General features: G+C 42.4%; 1 protein-coding gene across 1 annotated transcript; it reads right to left on the bottom strand.

The window, feature by feature from the left end:
* Positions 1-1460: 1460 nt before the first annotated feature.
* On the bottom strand, positions 1461-18074 carry kmo (kynurenine 3-monooxygenase). The gene is made up of 16 exons (XM_080550442.1): positions 17972-18074; positions 16423-16600; positions 15459-15528; positions 15071-15168; positions 14659-14748; positions 10798-10846; positions 8611-8698; positions 8142-8307; positions 7909-7980; positions 5888-6009; positions 5300-5447; positions 5144-5201; positions 4901-4983; positions 4012-4113; positions 3811-3870; positions 1461-3298 (listed from the first exon to the last, which is right to left on the bottom strand). The coding sequence occupies exons 2-16, from the start codon at positions 16537-16539 to the stop codon at positions 3158-3160; spliced, it is 1464 nt and encodes a 487-aa protein (XP_080406568.1). The 5' UTR covers positions 16540-16600; positions 17972-18074; the 3' UTR covers positions 1461-3157.
* Positions 18075-18083: the final 9 nt, after the last annotated feature.

The raw sequence follows: 18083 nt of genomic DNA, 5'->3' as shown, positions 1-18083 counted from the left end.
TCCGCAAATTTTATTATTGCATTGGTGGGGTGGGTGGGGGTACAGTCATGGGTGTAGATGGAGTACAGGAGAGGGCTCAGAACACAGCCCTGTGGAGAGCCGGTGCTGAGCATGAGGGTGGAGGAGTTCTGTGGACCCATCTTGACTGTCTGTGGGCGGTTGGAAAGGAAGTCTTTGATCCAGGCACAGGTGGCGGGGGGGAAGTCCAGGGCAGCTAGCTTGTCCACGAGGATATCGGGGATGATGGTATTAAAAGCTGCACTGTAATCAACAAAGAGCATCCTCACCGAGGACTCCGGGTGTTCTAGGTGGCTCAGAGCAGTGTGGAGGGCTGTAGAGATGGCATCGTCAGTAGACCTGTTTGCTCTGTAAGCGAATTGGTGAGGATCAAAGCCTGGGGGGAGGCGGTCTTTGATGTGGTGAGATATGAGTTTCTCGAAGCACTTTGCGACCACTGGTGTTAGGGCAATAGGTCTGTAGTCATTGAGGTTATTTATGGTTGGGGTTTTGGGGAGTGGGATTATTGTGGCTGATTTGAGGCAAGGTGGAACGGATGAATAGGGTTGATGAATAGATTTCTGTAGCCGATAAAAAAAAATGTAATCAGCAACTGAATGGCTGTGTGTCAGAGTAGAATGATGCCACAGAGTAACAGTGATGACCTAACCCTCAGAGACCCCTTGGTGGCAATGGACTTTGATACATTGTCCCTCCTACCTTGCCGACCTCGTCCCCCTCCACACCCCCTCCCGTTGCCTCAGGTTTGACGACCAAACCACCATCAAGACCACCAGGACCAAGCTCCGGACCTGGAGTGATAGGGCCTTTTCAGCCGCAGCCCCGTCCCTTTGGAACGCCCTCCCCAACCACATCAGACAGGCCAACACCCTGCCAACATTTAAACAGACCCTCAAAACCCACCTCTTCAAGCTCGCCTTCACCAGTTAACCCTCTCCCCCTCCCCTTCCCATGTGTCCCCAGCACTACCTTAATTAGGCCCCTATACTTTCTTTTATTTTTGTTTCTTTTTATTATTACTACTCAATCTTTTCAGTTTGTAAAGCGTCTTTGAGTGTCTAGAAAAGCGCTATATATATATATGTTACGGTACATGTGGGAATACGGTACATGTGGGAAAACTAGGGTTAGGGTTAGGTGCTACGTCGACTTGGTACATGCTGGCATGTCTAACCCTAACCGTAATCCTAACCCTAACCCTACCCCTACCCCCAAACCTAACCCTAACCTTAACCCTAGCACCGTAGCACCTAACCCTAACCCTAGTTTTCCCACATGTACCGCATTCCCACATGTACCGTAACACATATATATATAAGTGTAATGTATTACTCTAATGTATTATTATTATTATTATTATTACATTAACCCCCCCAACTTCCACCTGTACCTTATGGTCTGGAGAGAAGGGGGACTGAGCTTAGTGGTTGGGTGATCTGGAGAGCAGGGGGACTGGGCTTAGTGGTTGGGTGATCTGGAGAGAAGGGGGACTGAGCTGAGTGGTTGGGTGATCACACTGGCACTGGCTTCTGATGTGGAGAGAAGGGGGACTGAGCTGAGGGGTTGGGTGATCACACTGGCAAGGAGGATAAGAACATTCATATCAACACACCTAAAGAGAAACAACCGGACATGAAATGGAACAAGATTTCGCAAATCATATGACATGATTATGGTTTAATCATCATAACTGGTGCAAGTTGGACATTTGATCAACATAAATCTAACCCGCAGGCCTTCGCTTCATCTGAATCAAAGTTTTGAAACTGTAATTAATAACAAATGGGCTGTCACAGCACTGTCTGCTATTAGCAGTATTAAGCCCGTTTCACACATAGTTCCCTGTCATTTCCATGGAATCCCAAGCTGTGTCGACCGGCATTTTCAACCGTTCACACTTGAACGAAATGGCCGACAATTACCATGTTGGCCCCTTTCACACATGTCGGCATTGCCAGGTTGCGCAATCTACTTGAATCATGCATCGAACTGGATGCAGAACTGGAACGAGACAGGTGCTTGAGACTGCCATATACCATATATATATATATATCTGCCATATCATACCTCCGATATATGGCAGATATATGGTATATGGCTCACGTGCCTGTCTCCTTCCAGCAAGTCAACTCGTATTACCCGTGCTTACCATCACCAAGTTCGCTCGCCAACTAAAGTACTTGATTACCGTTGATATAAACCTATTATACTAGTCCAAAAGCACAGTATGGGAGAACTTGGTGATGGTAATCATAATATGAGTTAACTCAATTAGACATATTGCTATGCGCTCTGCGCTCTCTCCCTGTTGACTGGGCGATGCAGGACAGCTAAGAGGAGATGGTGTGTGTGCTCACTGCGTCTATATCACAAAATGTACATTTGATAAGTAACCTAGGTAATCTAGCTAACTATGATTGGAAACAAAGTACTATCCAGTTTGAATGATAGAAGATCTAGTTGTGTTTTCCTGCTGGTCTCGTTGCCTGGGTTTGAACAGACTTTGGGATCAACTACAACATCTCCAGTAGGCTACATTAGAACTTTGCATCCTTTGAAAAAAAATGGCAGGATGTAAGGATCTTGTAACTTCGCAAACAATAGCAGCATTTAAATAGTTTGGTTTATGTTCAACTGGAAAAGGTAGTGAGCGCAGATTTTCGGGTTTTGACTGAGTTCATTAAAAATGCCTTTCCACCAAAGAACCGTGGAGCTGGTGAGACTGCCATATACCATATATACATATATCTGCCATGTATCATACCTCCACTATGATTGGGAATTAAGTAGTGTCCAGTTGTGGAATTATATTTAGCAGTAGCGATATTCAGAGTCTGGAGCAGTTCTTGTGCGCTCTGCCCTGCTGACTGCGCGATGCAGGACAGCTGTGAAAGGAGACTGACCAGGGAATCTTCAGGCTTCTATTCACACTTACCGCGACCTGGTAATTTCCATGGAATTATACATTGTCCTGACCCGGGTAATTGCCTGGTCGAATTTCCCTGGTCAGTCACGTTCACACTTAAGCCCACCCTGGAGATTGCATGGAATATACTGGGAAGGCTCGTATGTGTGAAAGGGGCTTAACAGTAAGTCAACTTGAGTTGTGCTGTTTGTAGCTCTGCTGACACACAGAACCTCAGAAGGTCTTGAGGGCCTGTAATCGGGTCCACAGCTGCTCAGTGGGGATGTTGGGCATGTTGGGCGGGTGTTTGATGAGCAGGTAAGAGCCCCCCAAAACAGACGCTGTGGCACAGAACAACAGGCTGTGATTGATCACCTGAAGGGAACAAATGGAATTAAGTTACATTTCCATCTCCCAATGCTTTTCCTTCATTTATGCCTTTCATCCTCTTCAAAGTGCCATGGCGCTACTGCGCTGCACCTGATCACATCTCAGCTGGTAATGTCTCAATGTCTGTCTGTCTGGTACCTCCCACACTTGCTGCTTTGTGTTTGAGTAATTCAAGGAAGCCTTGAGGCCCCATCAGGAAAGGTCAGGGTAGATCAGTCTACTTAAAGCACTGCTGGCCATAATGGTCTCTACTATATCAACCTCAAATAATGGCTATGTCTATATATGTTTTATATATATATATATATATATATATGGCTATGTCTATATATGTTTTAGCTTGACAGGGTGAGGATCACTGAGGGAAGTTTCTTTGTGGTTGAAATAAGACCTTCATTAAGAATAACTTTTTATACTTGCTGTTGACACAGACATACACACAAATACACACAAATGCTGCAGACATGGCTACATCCAGGAGAACTATTCTCTCTTACTTTGTCTTGCCAGTGCCAGCGTTTTATTGCCTCATGGTATCTCGTCCTAGTAAATGTCACCTAGGGCAAGTGAATGGTGGAAAATGGAGACAAATACAGAAACACACACACACATAAAACCTTTTAGAGTGATTAATGGAACACATTCAACCATGTAAAACAAATGATCCAGTACTTTTTAACATTTTAAGGGGGACTTACCATTGTGTATAAGGGAATTATTGTGTTTGGCATGATGGTGTGGAGGAAGTTGTCAACATATTTTCGGAAAAGGAACCATCTGGAATTGACGTGTGACCGCATCTAAAAACAATATTTTGTTCAACAACTGTTAGCAAATTCGGCCATCTGTGCGCCAAATTTACCAATGTATTTGTATCACCTGAAATGGACATAGAATTACAGCACACATTTTATTTTTATGTTTATTAATGTAAATACCAAATGACATTGTGATCATTTGGACAACACTACCTCGTTGTGTATATTAATTGAGTTTCAGAAAGCAAGATGTGCCTCTTTCCTCTATGCATACAGAGGGAGGGCTGGATGAAGCTTGTTTAAGCAGGTGTTCTGGAGCCTTGCTGGAGTGTTCCATGTGAGTGTCACATGTTTGACCAACTACTTGTGTTTGAGCTTCAAATATGACGCAATGTTGATTAAAAATCACCAAACCTACACACTTCTGTGCAAGTCTCTCTTTGATAGACAGAGACCAATAAAAACAGAAATGACCGTTATTGTGGGTGATAATAAGTTGATGATAATTGACAAAACAGGGATTGCAGATAGACCCCTGATGATCTCTTGGACAGACTAAATTAAGAACCTATTACATTATACAGATGATGTCCTGCCCAATGCCCATATTTGTTCTTTCATAGATTATGGAGAAACCCGATGTGTACAAAATACAGTACTGAGTTATCTCAATGGAGTTTGCGATGGTACAATAGCAGTATCACTTATATCTGGATGTATATGATGACATATATAGGATGACATAACACTGCTGTATTGTACAGTACAAACTGGGCAAGGATGTTACAACAAGTACTAATAGTCAAATAAAGAAACGGTCCACCATTACTTCAACGTAGTTGTACATGGCCAGGTCTGCGATGGCGTGGTCGTCTGGCACGCGGACTCTGGTGTACTCGGACAGAACAGCGCCTGAAAGGGCACAGGTGGAAGGTGCTTATCGGTGGAAGCCTAAACACCTAAACTAGTTTGAGCAGGTTGAAGTACTTGTTTATGCTCTGGTGCTCTGGCACCATTTCCTCCTCTGGACATTTCTTCTGCAGTCAATCATTTCCTGTAGAAACATACTCACTGAAGTCCTCGTTCAGCTGGTCCATTATTTCGTTGAAGACGAGACAGTCTTCAAAGCCCTACAAAATAGGGATAGATAATGATATCTCCCTGCCTCCCTCCCTCCCTCCCTCCCTTCCTCCCTCCCTCCCTCTCTCCATCTCACCATCTTACTTACTGCGTTCATTCCCTGTCCATAGAATGGCACAACAGCGTGGGCTGCATCCCCCATCAGGACACACTTGTTACCAAGGTGATACGGGGAGCACTTCACGGACACCATGGCCTGGGCGGGCAGGTGGAAATAATCCCTCTTCAAAGCATCACTGTGAAGGGGAAAGACATGCTGTGTGCTGTACTACTTTTCAAAAACACGTTTTTCTTGAAAGGAGAAAGTTTAGGGCTTGCATTAGATGACATTAAATATGTATATGCAGTGTGGTGCCAAAAAGTCAACAGCAATTCAGTAATTTCCTCCTCTGCATTTCAAATTCAGTCCACTCTGAATATAACTAAATGAACCTTAACCATTTCTACACCTGTCCCCTCTGTCTCTCTCATATGTCCTTGTCTGGACTGTTTGCCTCAAATAAAAAACAGATAAAAACAGATTTTGCTCCAAGTCATGTATCTTTGGTCTCTAATTTCACACTTCACAGGCGACAGCTCTGGATCTGGTTTGAGCTGCCATGACGCTGGAGGAGGGAGGGAGGAAGCACAGAGAGAGGGAGGAAGGGAGGGAGGGAGGGAGGTAAGTGCTACTCACACTCCTATTAGTGGGATGGTGTCAGGAAAGTACTTCTGGAAGAACAGGATGAGCTGGTCTTCAGTGGTGACCTTCTCAAACTCATCAAAGGGCATGAAGAGGGTGCAGGTGAACGTCCTATCCTGAGGACCAACAGGAAGACACACACAGTGAACACACAACAGGAAGACACACACAGTGAACACACAACAGGAAGACACACACAGTGAACACAGTGATCTCATACACACACACAGTGAACACAGTGATCTCATACACAAACAACGCTTTCTTTTATTTCTCAATGTATCCCAAAACATATATATATGTGAATAGTTTAAAAAAACAAAACCTACTCTATAGAATACACATGTGCAGTATACACAGGGGAGGCTGTGGAGGGAGAAATCAGAGGACAGGCTCATTGTAATGCATGGAATGGTATAAAACACATTCCTCATTCCATTTCATGCATTACAATGAGTCAGTCCTCCACCAGCCTCCCCTGGTACACGTCATGAATGTAACAGATACTATTTTATAAGAATACTTTTAAATATTTTCTAGTCTGTTGATATGGGACAACGTCCACCATGGTCACGTTATCAGCACTGGACAAAATAACAAATGGCCGATCCACTTAGAGGAGAGAGGTGGTGGTGGTGTCATCTTCTGCCCTGTCAGTTCCAGCTATCTATCAACATAAGGAAGCTTTCCCAATGGGCTCTGTAGGTTTGTAGTAGTAGCATTGGGCCTGTAGGTTTGTAGTAGTAACATTGGGCCTGTAGGTTTGTAGTAGTAACATTGGGCCTGTAGGTTTGTAGTAGTAACATTGGACCTGTAGGTTTGTAGTAGTAACATTGGGCCTTCAGGTTTGTAGCATTGGGCCTTCAGGTTTGTAGTAGTAGCATTGGGCCTGTAGGTTTGTTGTAGTAGCATTGGGCCTTCAGGTTTGTAGTAGTAGCATTGGACCTGTAGGTTTGTAGTAGTAGCATTGGGCCTGTAGGTTTGTAGCATTGGACCTGTAGGTTTGTAGTAGTAGCATTGGGCCTTCAGGTTTGTAGCATTGGGCCTGTAGGTTTGTAGTAGTAGCATTGGGCCTGTAGGTTTGTAGTAGTAGCATTGGGCCTTCAGGTTTGTAGCATTGGGCCTGTAGGTTTGTAGTAGTAACATTGGACCTGTAGTTTTGTAGTAGTAGCATTGGGCCTTCAGGTTTGTAGTAGTAGCATTGGGCCTGTAGGTTTGTAGTAGTAACATTGGTGTTAGCCCTGCAGCAGGGCTGTACCCTGCGCCTGTGTGGTGAGGGAAAGTGTTAATGCAGATGCTCTAATCTGGCAACACTACAAAGAGCTGGTGTTCTTCAGACTCAGCCAGGCAGAAATTGTATTGTGGCATTAACAGCATCGCCAGTGGGACTCGGAAGAGCTGAGATTAAAAGACCATCACTAACTCCCTGCATTATACATAAAGGTTGGCTAATGCGTTATAGCTTCATGAGCTTAAACATAAGCAGGTCTGGATCGGAAGTTTTTAGTAGCTGAAGAGTTTATTTTAGGTACAGTGAATATCTATCTCCAGTCCAAGATTATAGTTTGTAGAGAAGGGTTAAAATTTCACACAGTGTTCTCATGTAGGTGAGAAACATGAATCTCAGAATGGCCAACTTCTGTTATACAAATGCAACTCTCCGACATGATTCATCCACTCTGTTTAACTTAGCACCTAGGATAGATACATTTAGCAGACAAGGGATAAACAAACTTGATATCATGACATCATGATGATGTGTACCACATGTACAAAAGAAGAGACTTGGTGAGGCTGCATTCTCATTTTATGCACCCAGATTGTGGAATGCACTGCCAGTTTACATGAGGGATGCAACCTCAGCAAATATGCTCAAGTCAAGACTAAAAACCCATCTTTTAATATTGCCTTTATATGACAAAATAATTAAATGATGATTATATAATGATTTATCAACGTTTGCAGGAAAAGCGCAATACACATAAAAAGTTATTATTATTATTATTATCACTCACCAAGTTAGGCAAAGCAATCATCATGAATGTATTTCGTGGCCAGATGTGCAGATAGTTGGGTGCCATGGCGAACTGGGACAGAGTAAAGATGCAGAAACCAGGGCATGACTTCAGTGTGAAAAACATGATGTGAACAACAAACTTTGCATCGACCAAACAGAGAAAACCATAAGACATGCCACCTAACTAGACCCCCATAAGACCCCCCCTGTGCCAGGTGTTAGAGGACTCACCTCTCCATTGACGGGGGGCATGGTGAGCTCCAGGTACCCGTGGGGGATGTACGTCTGGCTGTAGTTGAAACGGCTGCGGCGGAGGAACTGTTTCCGGATAGCAGAGAAGGCCCCGTCACACCCCACTATCAGATCTGCCTGGACCTCTTCCCGAGCCCCGTTAGGCCTAAGATACCCCAAACCAGAACCAGAACACACACCAGTGATGCTAACATACCAGCATACACCCTAGGATCCCATTATGAACTAAATCAAATGATATAATGAAGACAGTAATGTATATATATATAGATATATATATATACATTAATGAGACAAATTAGTCTTAATGAAATTGTTTCACATGTTTAGATAAGCATCAATCATGTTTATAATCCAATAAAATAAGACTTTTAATGCATTTTAGCATTCGGTACAAGTTCATAATTCAGTTGTTGTAGATTCTAGTAACTGTTCAGTAACTATTTACCCTGCAAAAGTCATTGCTCCTGTCTCAGTGCTCCAGTCTAGTAGCTTGTGGGCAAAGTTCAGCTTGGTGTTGGGATACTTCTCAGCAGCTTCAGTTACAGAACAAAGCATTACAAAACGATCTCATATCATGATATAACAATGCCAGATCATTAACCAATTGTACATGATATTACAAATATATCATATTGTTTCCAAACCTCAACATATCTTGCATGTCATCCCTCCTCTCTTTCCCATCCTTCCTGTCAATCTCTACTGTCTCTATCCTCCTCTCTCTCTCTCCCATCCTTCTTGTCAATCTCTACTGTCTCTATCCTCCTCTCTCCCATCCTTCCTGTCAGTCTCTACTGTCTCTATCCTCCTCTCTCTCCCATCCTTCCTGTCAGTCTCTACTGTCTCTATCCTCCTCTCTCTCACCCATCCTTCCTGTCAGTCTCTACTGTCTCTATCCTCCTCTCTCTCTCACCCATCCTTCCTGTCAGTCTCTACTGTCTCTATCCTCCTCTCTCTCTCTCTCTCTCTCTCACCCATCCTTCCTGTCAGTCTCTACTGTCTCTATCCTCCTCTCTCTCCCATCCATCCTGTCAGTCTCTACTGTCTCTATCCTCCTCTCTCTCTCTCTCTCACCCATCCTTCCTGTCAATCTCTACTGTCTCTATCCTCCTCTCTCTCTCTCACCCATCCTTCCTGTCTGTCTCTACTGTCTCTATTCTCCTCTCTCTCTCTCACCCATCCTTCCTGTCAGTCTCTACTGTCTCTATCCTCCTCTCTCTCTCTCACCCATCCTTCCTGACAGTCTCTCTGTCTCTATCCTCCTCTCTCACCCATCCTTCCTGTCAGTCTCTACTGTCTCTATCCTCCTCTCTCTCTCTCACCCATCCTTCCTGTCAGTCTCTACTGTCTCTATCCTCCTCTCTCTCTCACCCATCCTTCCCGACAGTCTCTACTGTCTCTATCCTCCTCTCTCTCACCCATCCTTCTTGTCAGTCTCTACTGTCTCTATCCTCCTCTCTCTCTATCATCCATCCTTCCTGTTTGTCTCTACTGTCTCTATTCTCCTCTCTCTCTCTCACCCATCCTTCCTGTCAGTCTCTACTGTCTCTATCCTCCTCTCTCTCACCCATCCTTCCTGTCAGTCTCTACTGTCTCTATCCTCCTCTCTCTCACCCATCCTTCCTGTCAGTCTCTACTGTCTCTATCCTCCTCTCTCTCACCCATCCTTCCTGTCAGTCTCTACTGCCTCTATCCCAATTAAGCAGAAATGCCCTAAAAACATATATAAAAAACAACATAAAAAAAATAAAAAGACTGGCTGATGGTAAACACAACATTACATTACTACCACATGTAAAAACACCTTTATGATAAGTAAATCTGAACAAACATGTAACTCATTTAAACATTGCACTGTTTGCTGATAGTACAGTAGTGTCAGTAGAGATTGACAGGAAGGATGGGCGAGAGCGAGAGAGGAGGGAGGATATACAGGATAGGTCGATGGCCGGAATCAAACCATGCGCCTATTGATATACGCCACCCTGGCGCCCCAAGCAGATGTGCTTCAGTACTTTTGTCTCCAGTATAAAACAGCTACACATCACAATCATCGCAAGTAAGACTTTCTATGAGAATAAGTGCCACAAGCAGTCAAAGTACTAGAGAAAGGATGAAAACAACAGAAGTGTCTAATTAAAGTCAGAACCACGCTCTCACCTTTTATCTCTAAACCATGGTGCTTTGTCAAATAATAGGTCAAATCTTTTAAGCTCAAAAAAGCCTCCCACCGCCCCTAATGCCATGAACTGTGTCAAGATCTATATATATATATATATATATATATATACTATATACATGTTACATGTGTTCCATAGAGGCCAATGAAGAGGAATGGGTAAGCATACGTATACAGTGTCTTAACTAAATAATAATAATAATAATAACTTGGATTGATATAGTGCCTTTCATAAAACCCAAGGACAAAACAGAAAACAAACAAAACAAAACAGAAACAGTGACTAGGGGCCAAAGGCCTTGGTGAACAGATGGGTTTTGAGGGCTGATTTGAAGGAGTCCAGGGTGGGGGCGTTAACTTGCAGATCACTATGGGGAGAACTAGAACACAAACCATCTAACATAGTAATACTGTCTGGCTGGCCAGATGATAACATAGAGGTGGTGTTTCTACCTGTTAGCAGCTCTTTGTTGAGGTTGGCTCGGTCAACAGACAGGATGTACTGAGAAGAGAACAGGATGTTATCCCCAGTCATCATGTCTTCCTGAGACGAGCATCACCTTCACTGTTATGTGGAGTGCCCTTACAGCTCAAGTCCTCCTCATAAGTTAACTTTCAGACTGGACACAATGAATGAATGAATGAATGAATGAATGAATGAATCCTTTAATGACCACATGACCAAGGTCGGTGGAATTTGTCGGTACAGATGGAAAAAAACTCAATAGAGCAGTGTCAAATACATCAAACATACACACATTACACATGACTATCACAATGACCAATGTACACACATAACCACAAGACAAAATCATAGTCAATATTTACAACTATAAAGTGCAGTACATCTGGCAGTGTTAGTGCAGTGAGTCAGGTGTTGAGAGTCCTTATAGCAGAGGGGAAAAAACTGTTTTTGAAACGGGATGTTTTGGTGGCCAGGGTTCGGTAGCGCCGTCCAGAGGGCAACAGTTGAAACAGGTGGTGAGCAGGGTGGGAGGGGTCAGAGATCATTTTATTTGCTAGTGCGTTTGAGATAGAATGATTCAATTGATGGGAGAGGGGTGCCACTAAGGCCAATAAGGATCCATTGTACAGTATATTTTCACTCATTTGACTAAAATATGATTTTGTTTGTGATAGAGAACAACCATACACATTATATTTGGTTTTGTTCTACCAACTAGCACACATACATAAGGATATACTGGAGGTGTTTGTTTCTATGTCAAATATTCTTAGATGAACATAAAAACAGTTTAATTGAGGCAAAGTCCAGTTAGTGCTGTCATGTTTTCAGGTGCTGAAAAAAGTGCTTGATCTCTGGGTTCTGTTGCAAATAATATTAATGATTAACAGGGTCTCCTTGAAATGGGGGTCCTGTTGATTCACTAAATCTGAGGTCAGTGACATTGTCACTCTTTCATCATCGACTGTGCAGAGACAAAAATGTGGCAACTGGAATGCCAATTCCGGTTTGTCTCGTCAATGATAACTCTGTTCTCGCTTGGACATGCTGGCTTTGAGTAATAAGCAGCCCAGACCAGCCGATTGTGGAAAAGAAGATACTATGATTAGAAAATGACAGCGCAGAGTGCCCCGCGGTGGCGTAGCGGTCTAAGCACTAGCCACTAGTGCAAGCTGCCCACCGGGGACTGGGATCGAATCCCGGTCTCGCCAGACCCGGATATGGCCAGGGCACACAGGGAGCGGCATATTGAGCTGCCGCTCCCGAGGGCGGTATATGACTATTTCCGGACAAGGATCCGTCGCGCAACACCGCCCCCTGGGTGCCGGAATAACGGTGTCGGGCTCGAGGAGCCAGTCAGCTAGTCTGCCTGGCGATCTCCTCTGGGGCTGCCGGCTACGGGGTCGGGCGGCGGATCCTACGCAATAGGCAGGGGATAATTGGATGCTAGGTTGGGTTCAATTGGATACCAAATTGGGTGAAAAAGGGATAAAATCTGAAAAAGAAACATTAAAAAAAAGAAAGAAAATGACAGCGCAGCGCTCTGCTTATGGATCTTTATGAAGACGAAAAATAAGACGCAAAAAACCCGCAATACTGCCGCAATTAAAGAGGCGAGGGAAATGGCTTGGCAAAATATTGCTGACAGATTAATTGTGTACGTCATACTAGCCCCTACTTATTGTTTTATTTTCATATTTTAATAAATGAACATTCACTACTGTGGTTATGTTAGCAGCAGGCTACACACTATCATATCATCAGGATGGCAGAGTATTAGCCACTGCTGTCAGGTCACAGGGGTCTTTTAAGCAATGTCGCTGCAATGTCGACTGAAACTATAGCCATACGAATTTTATTCTCTTGTACTTAATAATGGGATGTAATAAACTTTTGGCACACATGGCAATAAAAAATCATGAATCTTGAATTATTATCATATATTATTATTTAGCAATTTAAACATGTCAGCCCTGCAAGTTTGTTTCTTGAGGGTTAGCTGACAAGCCCACTGACAGATGACAGGTAGATAATGACAGGTAATCTAATGGTGGAGCAGTTGTCCTGGGGGAGTGGTTGGGGGTGGGGTTAACCAGCTATTGTTCCCACCCATTACCTGCCTGTGAAAAGTGTCTGGGAAAACTTTGAGGCTGAATTTCTCTGTTCGTTGATTTGGGGGGTATCAACATTAAATACGCATAACTTCTTAAACTTGTTTCAGATGTATGATACATCATTTGAAAGCTTACAATCTGCCCTTTCATAACCTGGAAAAAACGTACCCTACTTTTTCATCAGACTCTGTCACATATTGTTCTTTGCCTATGTTGACTTTATTGTGTAGTTGTTCAAAGGTTGATAGTGAGTTATTTGTAAAGAGATGGTGGAGGTGCGTGATGCCCTTATCCCTCCATTTTTAACATGTTATTGTTTGATTGTTGATTAGGAGATTTGGGTTTTGCATGGGGTTAATGTGCATGGAGTGAGTGTGATATTAATCATACTATTTGCTTTCCATCAGACTTGTAGAGTGTTGGAAAAATGGTGAGATAGTTAAAGCAGCTGTGTTTTGTGATGGATTTAGAAAGGACGGGTAGGTCTTGGATTGATAGGTCATTGCATATTGTTTGCTCAATGTCTAACCATGGCTGGTGGTGTGGAGCTGAGTGGAGCCACGTGGTGATGTATGTCAGTTGATTAGCTATGTAGTGGATTGGTGAAAGTTTGGTGCATCTAGTCCTCCTAAAGATTTAGATTTTTGAAGTGTTGTCAGTTTTATTCTTATTTTTTTGTTTTCCCAGTAGAACTGTGTAATGTAGTTGATTTTTGGATGAATTATCATTTTTATGGTGTTGATCCGTCCGATTAGTGTTAAGGGGAGTGTTGTCCAGCATGTGAGATCATCTTCAATGCTTTTTAACAGAGGTGTATAGTTTAGAATGAATAGTTGTGATAGTCTCTGGGATATGTTAACTCCTAAATAAGTGATATTACCAGTGAGAAAGTTTCTTGTCTGAGAACTGATATTAGTTTCATTTCCATAGACTGGTAATATAGTGTATTTATTTGAAAATTAGGTGATGAGTTATTTTACTTCCATAAGAGATTTGATTGGATTTTGGAGGAATAAGATGACATCAACTGCATAAAGACTTATTGTGTGGGTTGTAGTGGCTGTGGAGATGCTGGTCATCTTGTCATTCTGCCATATTGCTTCAACTAATGGTTCCAAGAAAATAATGGACCTATCGCTAAGCCACGCCCCAAAATAGAAATGATTCAAACTCTAATAATAATAATAATAATAACTTTTATTTCTATAGCGCTTTTCCTGCAAACGTTGCAGCTCAAAGTGCTCCATCTTTATATAATCATAATTTAATTATTTAGTCATTTAAAGGCAATATAAAAAATATGGGACATATTTGCTGAGGTTGCATCCCTAATGCACTGGCAGTGCATTCTACAATTTGGGTGCATAAAATGAGAATTCAGCCTCACCAAATCTCTTCTTTTGTACATGTACAAAGAGAAAACCAGCGTCAGAAGACCTGAGAGCTCTATTGGGCTGATATGCTAGCAAAAGGTCTTTCAGATATTCTGGTGCTGTGCCAGTGAGAGCTTTATAAACAAGCTATAATGTTGATCTCATGCATGGTCAGTCCTTGCATACTTCTGTCTTTGAAATTGAGAGTAGTTACCCCTTTAAGAAAAAGTACTGTATATCTCAGACTGTGAGACTGTGCTACAGTATGATGGCCATACCTTGTCTTGTTTGTGGCATGAGCTTAATGTAATAGAAGTTCAAATGAGATGTGTGTAGGTTGCTGCATTCACGGAAGAATTACCTGGCCCTTCTTGCCATAAGGGATGGGAGATTGTTTCCCACTCAGAGAGTGTACCATTCTGCCATGCATGGGTATTCCCTTGGAGACAATCTGGAGAACAAAGCCAAAGCCTTTTAGCATCTGGTCAGATTTTAAAAATGGATGTATTATCTTAACATGAGTGCTACAAGGTGCTGTAGTCAATGTGTTTGACTTCAATGTAGTATGTTTAAAAAAGCACATTCATGATATGGTACCACACATTTATTGAGTTCACAGGAATGGATCTATGGATCTTTCAATTTCCATAAAACATGCTCTTACCACATTTACAGATTTACCGAAGTGGAGAATGTAAAAAATGTGTGCATGTCCTTTAGGGAAGTGATTTTCCTAATGTGGTAGGAATGGAAGATAACACAAGTCAACATACCGTCTCTTCCATCCCCACCTGCTTCAGAGCCTGGCGGCCCCTGTGGGACAAAGCAAGGTTGATGCTTCGTCCCTTCACTATTTTGGCTTGACGGATATCTGGCCAGAATCAGGGACAGACGAAATTCAACCATAAGACCTTCTGACACTCACATTTAGCCTAATACACATAAACAACATGTGAATTATCTTTATCATGTTCATGTTTTTTTTTACAACACATATTTTGTTTTTTATGTCTTTTATGTGATAGCTCTCAGAGCATGGGACGTTAGTTAGGGTTACAGTACATAAGAAGAGCATAGGGTACTTAAGAACAGAGATGCAGGCTACTTTGTAGCTAGAAATAGGGAAACACACTTTTTGTGTTGCATAATGATGCCTCTTACCTTCTCGAGATTCAAAGACCTCTACTTCAAAACCTCTTTTTGCAAAGTAGCAGGCATTCAACGCACCAACCTATTACATGGTTGAATGAAGTATGTTACAAGCTTGTTGGTTTCGATTAGGAATACAAAACAACAAGGAATAAGAAACATGAAATTATGCAGCACAATTTCCATGCAGCACAATTTCCATGCAATTTCCAACAACATCCATATAGATCTCTCTTGAGTGAGTTGTACCATTTGGATGTGTCAACAGTAGGTGGATGTTGTTTGTATTAGAGTTTACAGACCTATTCAATTCATGGTGTTCGGGGTTTACCCATGTTTTTTTTTTACCACTACATCTCTGGCTATCATTATAGAGTCACCCCCCATAAACTAAAGTATCAGTCAATGGGACCAGTTGCAATAGTCTTCTACTGCCATACTAGAGCACTAGAGGAAATGTATGTTGTACAGTATTTTGTAGTAAATGGTAAATGGACTGCTCTTATATAGCTCCTTTATCCAAAGCGCTTTACAACAGCCTCTCATTCACCCATTCACACGCACATTCACACACCAATGGCGGCAAGCTACAATGCAAGCTGCCGGCCCGCTCACTGGGAGCAATTTGGGGTTCAGTGTCTTGCCCAAGGACACTTCGACATGTGGTCAGCCAGGGCTCGAACCGCCTATCTGCCAACCTTGCGATCATTAGATGGCGGATCTACCTCCTGCGCCACAGCCACCCCAAAGTAATATAAGTTAATGCCTTTATGGTCTTTGTTATGTTTAATCATGTTTACAACATTGCAATAGCCCTCAGTGCCATACTAGAGCACTAGAGGAAATATATGTTGTACAGTATTTTGTAGTAATATAAGTTAGTGCCTTTATGGGTTCAGCACAGCAAGCTAAATCAATCTACTTGGATAACTACTATATGGATAAGAATAGCAAAGTTATTGGTTTTCCATCTTACCAAACCACCCCCTACTACTGCCACCACCTTCCTGTTGGTTGGTTTGCTGTCACTGGTCAGATGTTCCATTGTTGTTTTTGTTGTTGCACCGGAGCCTCTATCCTTTCCACAGTCCATGAGTGCTTTGGAACACTAGAGTCAATCCACTAGAGCTGTTGTAATAAGTATTTTTCTGTGCCTGCAGTTAGAGTTGTGAGGGAGGAGCACATAAAGGTCATAGGGGTCTACTGCCGTTCAGTAACAAATGCAAACAGACCAGAGAGATAGAGGATAGATAAAGGATGTCTCAAGAAGGCCTGAGCAAAAGAGGCCTTGAAGAACTACTTTTTTACAAGCCTACTTTTCTTCTTTTTACTGTAATTGTTATGTATATTACACAATTTCAAGAACCACTCAACTAAAAAAGCATAGAAAAAAAGCATAGTATAACTTGCTGATAATATGTTGTAGATGCATAGATACAGTGCAGGCACAGGGAACAATTAACCCAGCAATGTCCAGGAGGAGAGGGGGGTGGCAGGGTTAGGGGAGATGGTTAGGGGTAGGGAAGGTTGTATGCATGGGAGAACAGGTAGGTTTTGAACGAGCATAATACTACATAAGATGCAAATGGAGCATAGAATAAAGTAAGCAGTATACTAAACTGAGAAATAGAGTGACAGTGTATGTGACACTGATCATGGTAATTTATAATAAAATGAATCTGTTGCCAAGAAATACAATGACAATATGGTTGTGGTCTTCCATTTGGATTAGCAACATTTCTACCCAATGTACAGTGACAAGCAAAGGCTCCAGACAAAATTGTAATTTCAGAAACCTGAAATTTTAACTGTGACGTGGAATGGAATGTAGCCAATGAAGAAGCGAGCTGACTGATGCGTCTCCTTCTTTTCATTCTTCAGCACTTTATTTGCCCTGTCGCACATGGCTGCCTCGTACAGGTCCGTCAGGATACTACTACCCTGAACACATGAGATTTCTGGCTTGGGGGACGAGACTGAACGGTGATCGATCAAAACTGTTCAATCCATGATTTTTTATCTTCATGTGTGGAGTCGCTCTCAGATAAAAAATCTGTTAAGATTTAGAAAATCGTTATGTGTGTACCAGGCTTAAGGTTCACCATACCATTCTAAAATTTTAAAAAAATGCTACTTATAATACAACTATTTGAAGTGAGAGGACCCACTTCTCTAAAATGATTACAGAGAAGAGTGGACACTCTAGGGTTTTGTTCTCCACCATTGATAGACTATCAAATCCAACCCCCTTCAACACACTCAGTCGGCTTTGAAATGTGAAAAATTTGCATTTCAAAATGCAAAGTCACCTCTATAAGGGTGGGCATTGCTAATACAGCTAGGTTAGGTTAACAATAGGTTTGGTAACACACCCAAAAACAGACCCCGAAATCCCAACGTTTTATTACGCAATCTGAACTCTGAACTGAAACTGACCTGAAAACTGGTTTCAAACCTACCGTACATGACTGGGAGAGAATGTTATGTTAGTCTAGATGATTATGTGTCTGTAAAACATGACATACCTTTCGGTGCAGCCCAAGGGAGCTGTCTTGGTGCCTTGCTATTTTCCTGGTATATATGCTTCCATTATGTAACATCCTTAGTCAACATAATGTTAATTTCTACAGCTACGCA

The sequence above is a fragment of the Nansenia antarctica genome (assembly GCF_963989245.1).
Source record: "Nansenia antarctica genome assembly, chromosome: 1".
NCBI classification, from domain to species: domain Eukaryota; kingdom Metazoa; phylum Chordata; class Actinopteri; order Argentiniformes; family Microstomatidae; genus Nansenia; species Nansenia antarctica.
This window is presented reverse-complemented; position numbering and strand designations above follow the sequence as displayed.

Excerpts from the sequence above, each read along its gene's own strand:
- kmo (XM_080550442.1), bottom strand. The coding sequence starts at position 16,539 with ATGGACTGTGGAAAGGATAGAGGCTCCGGTGCAACAACAAAAACAACA. Across the intron at positions 10,847-14,658 it reads CTTATGGCAAGAAGGGCCAG|TACATCCTGTCTGTTGACCG; the intron begins GTAATTCTTCCG and ends TTCTCTTCTCAG. Across the intron at positions 4,114-4,900 it reads CCATGTACAACTACGTTGAA|ATGCGGTCACACGTCAATTC; the intron begins GTAATGGTGGAC and ends TATTGTTTTTAG.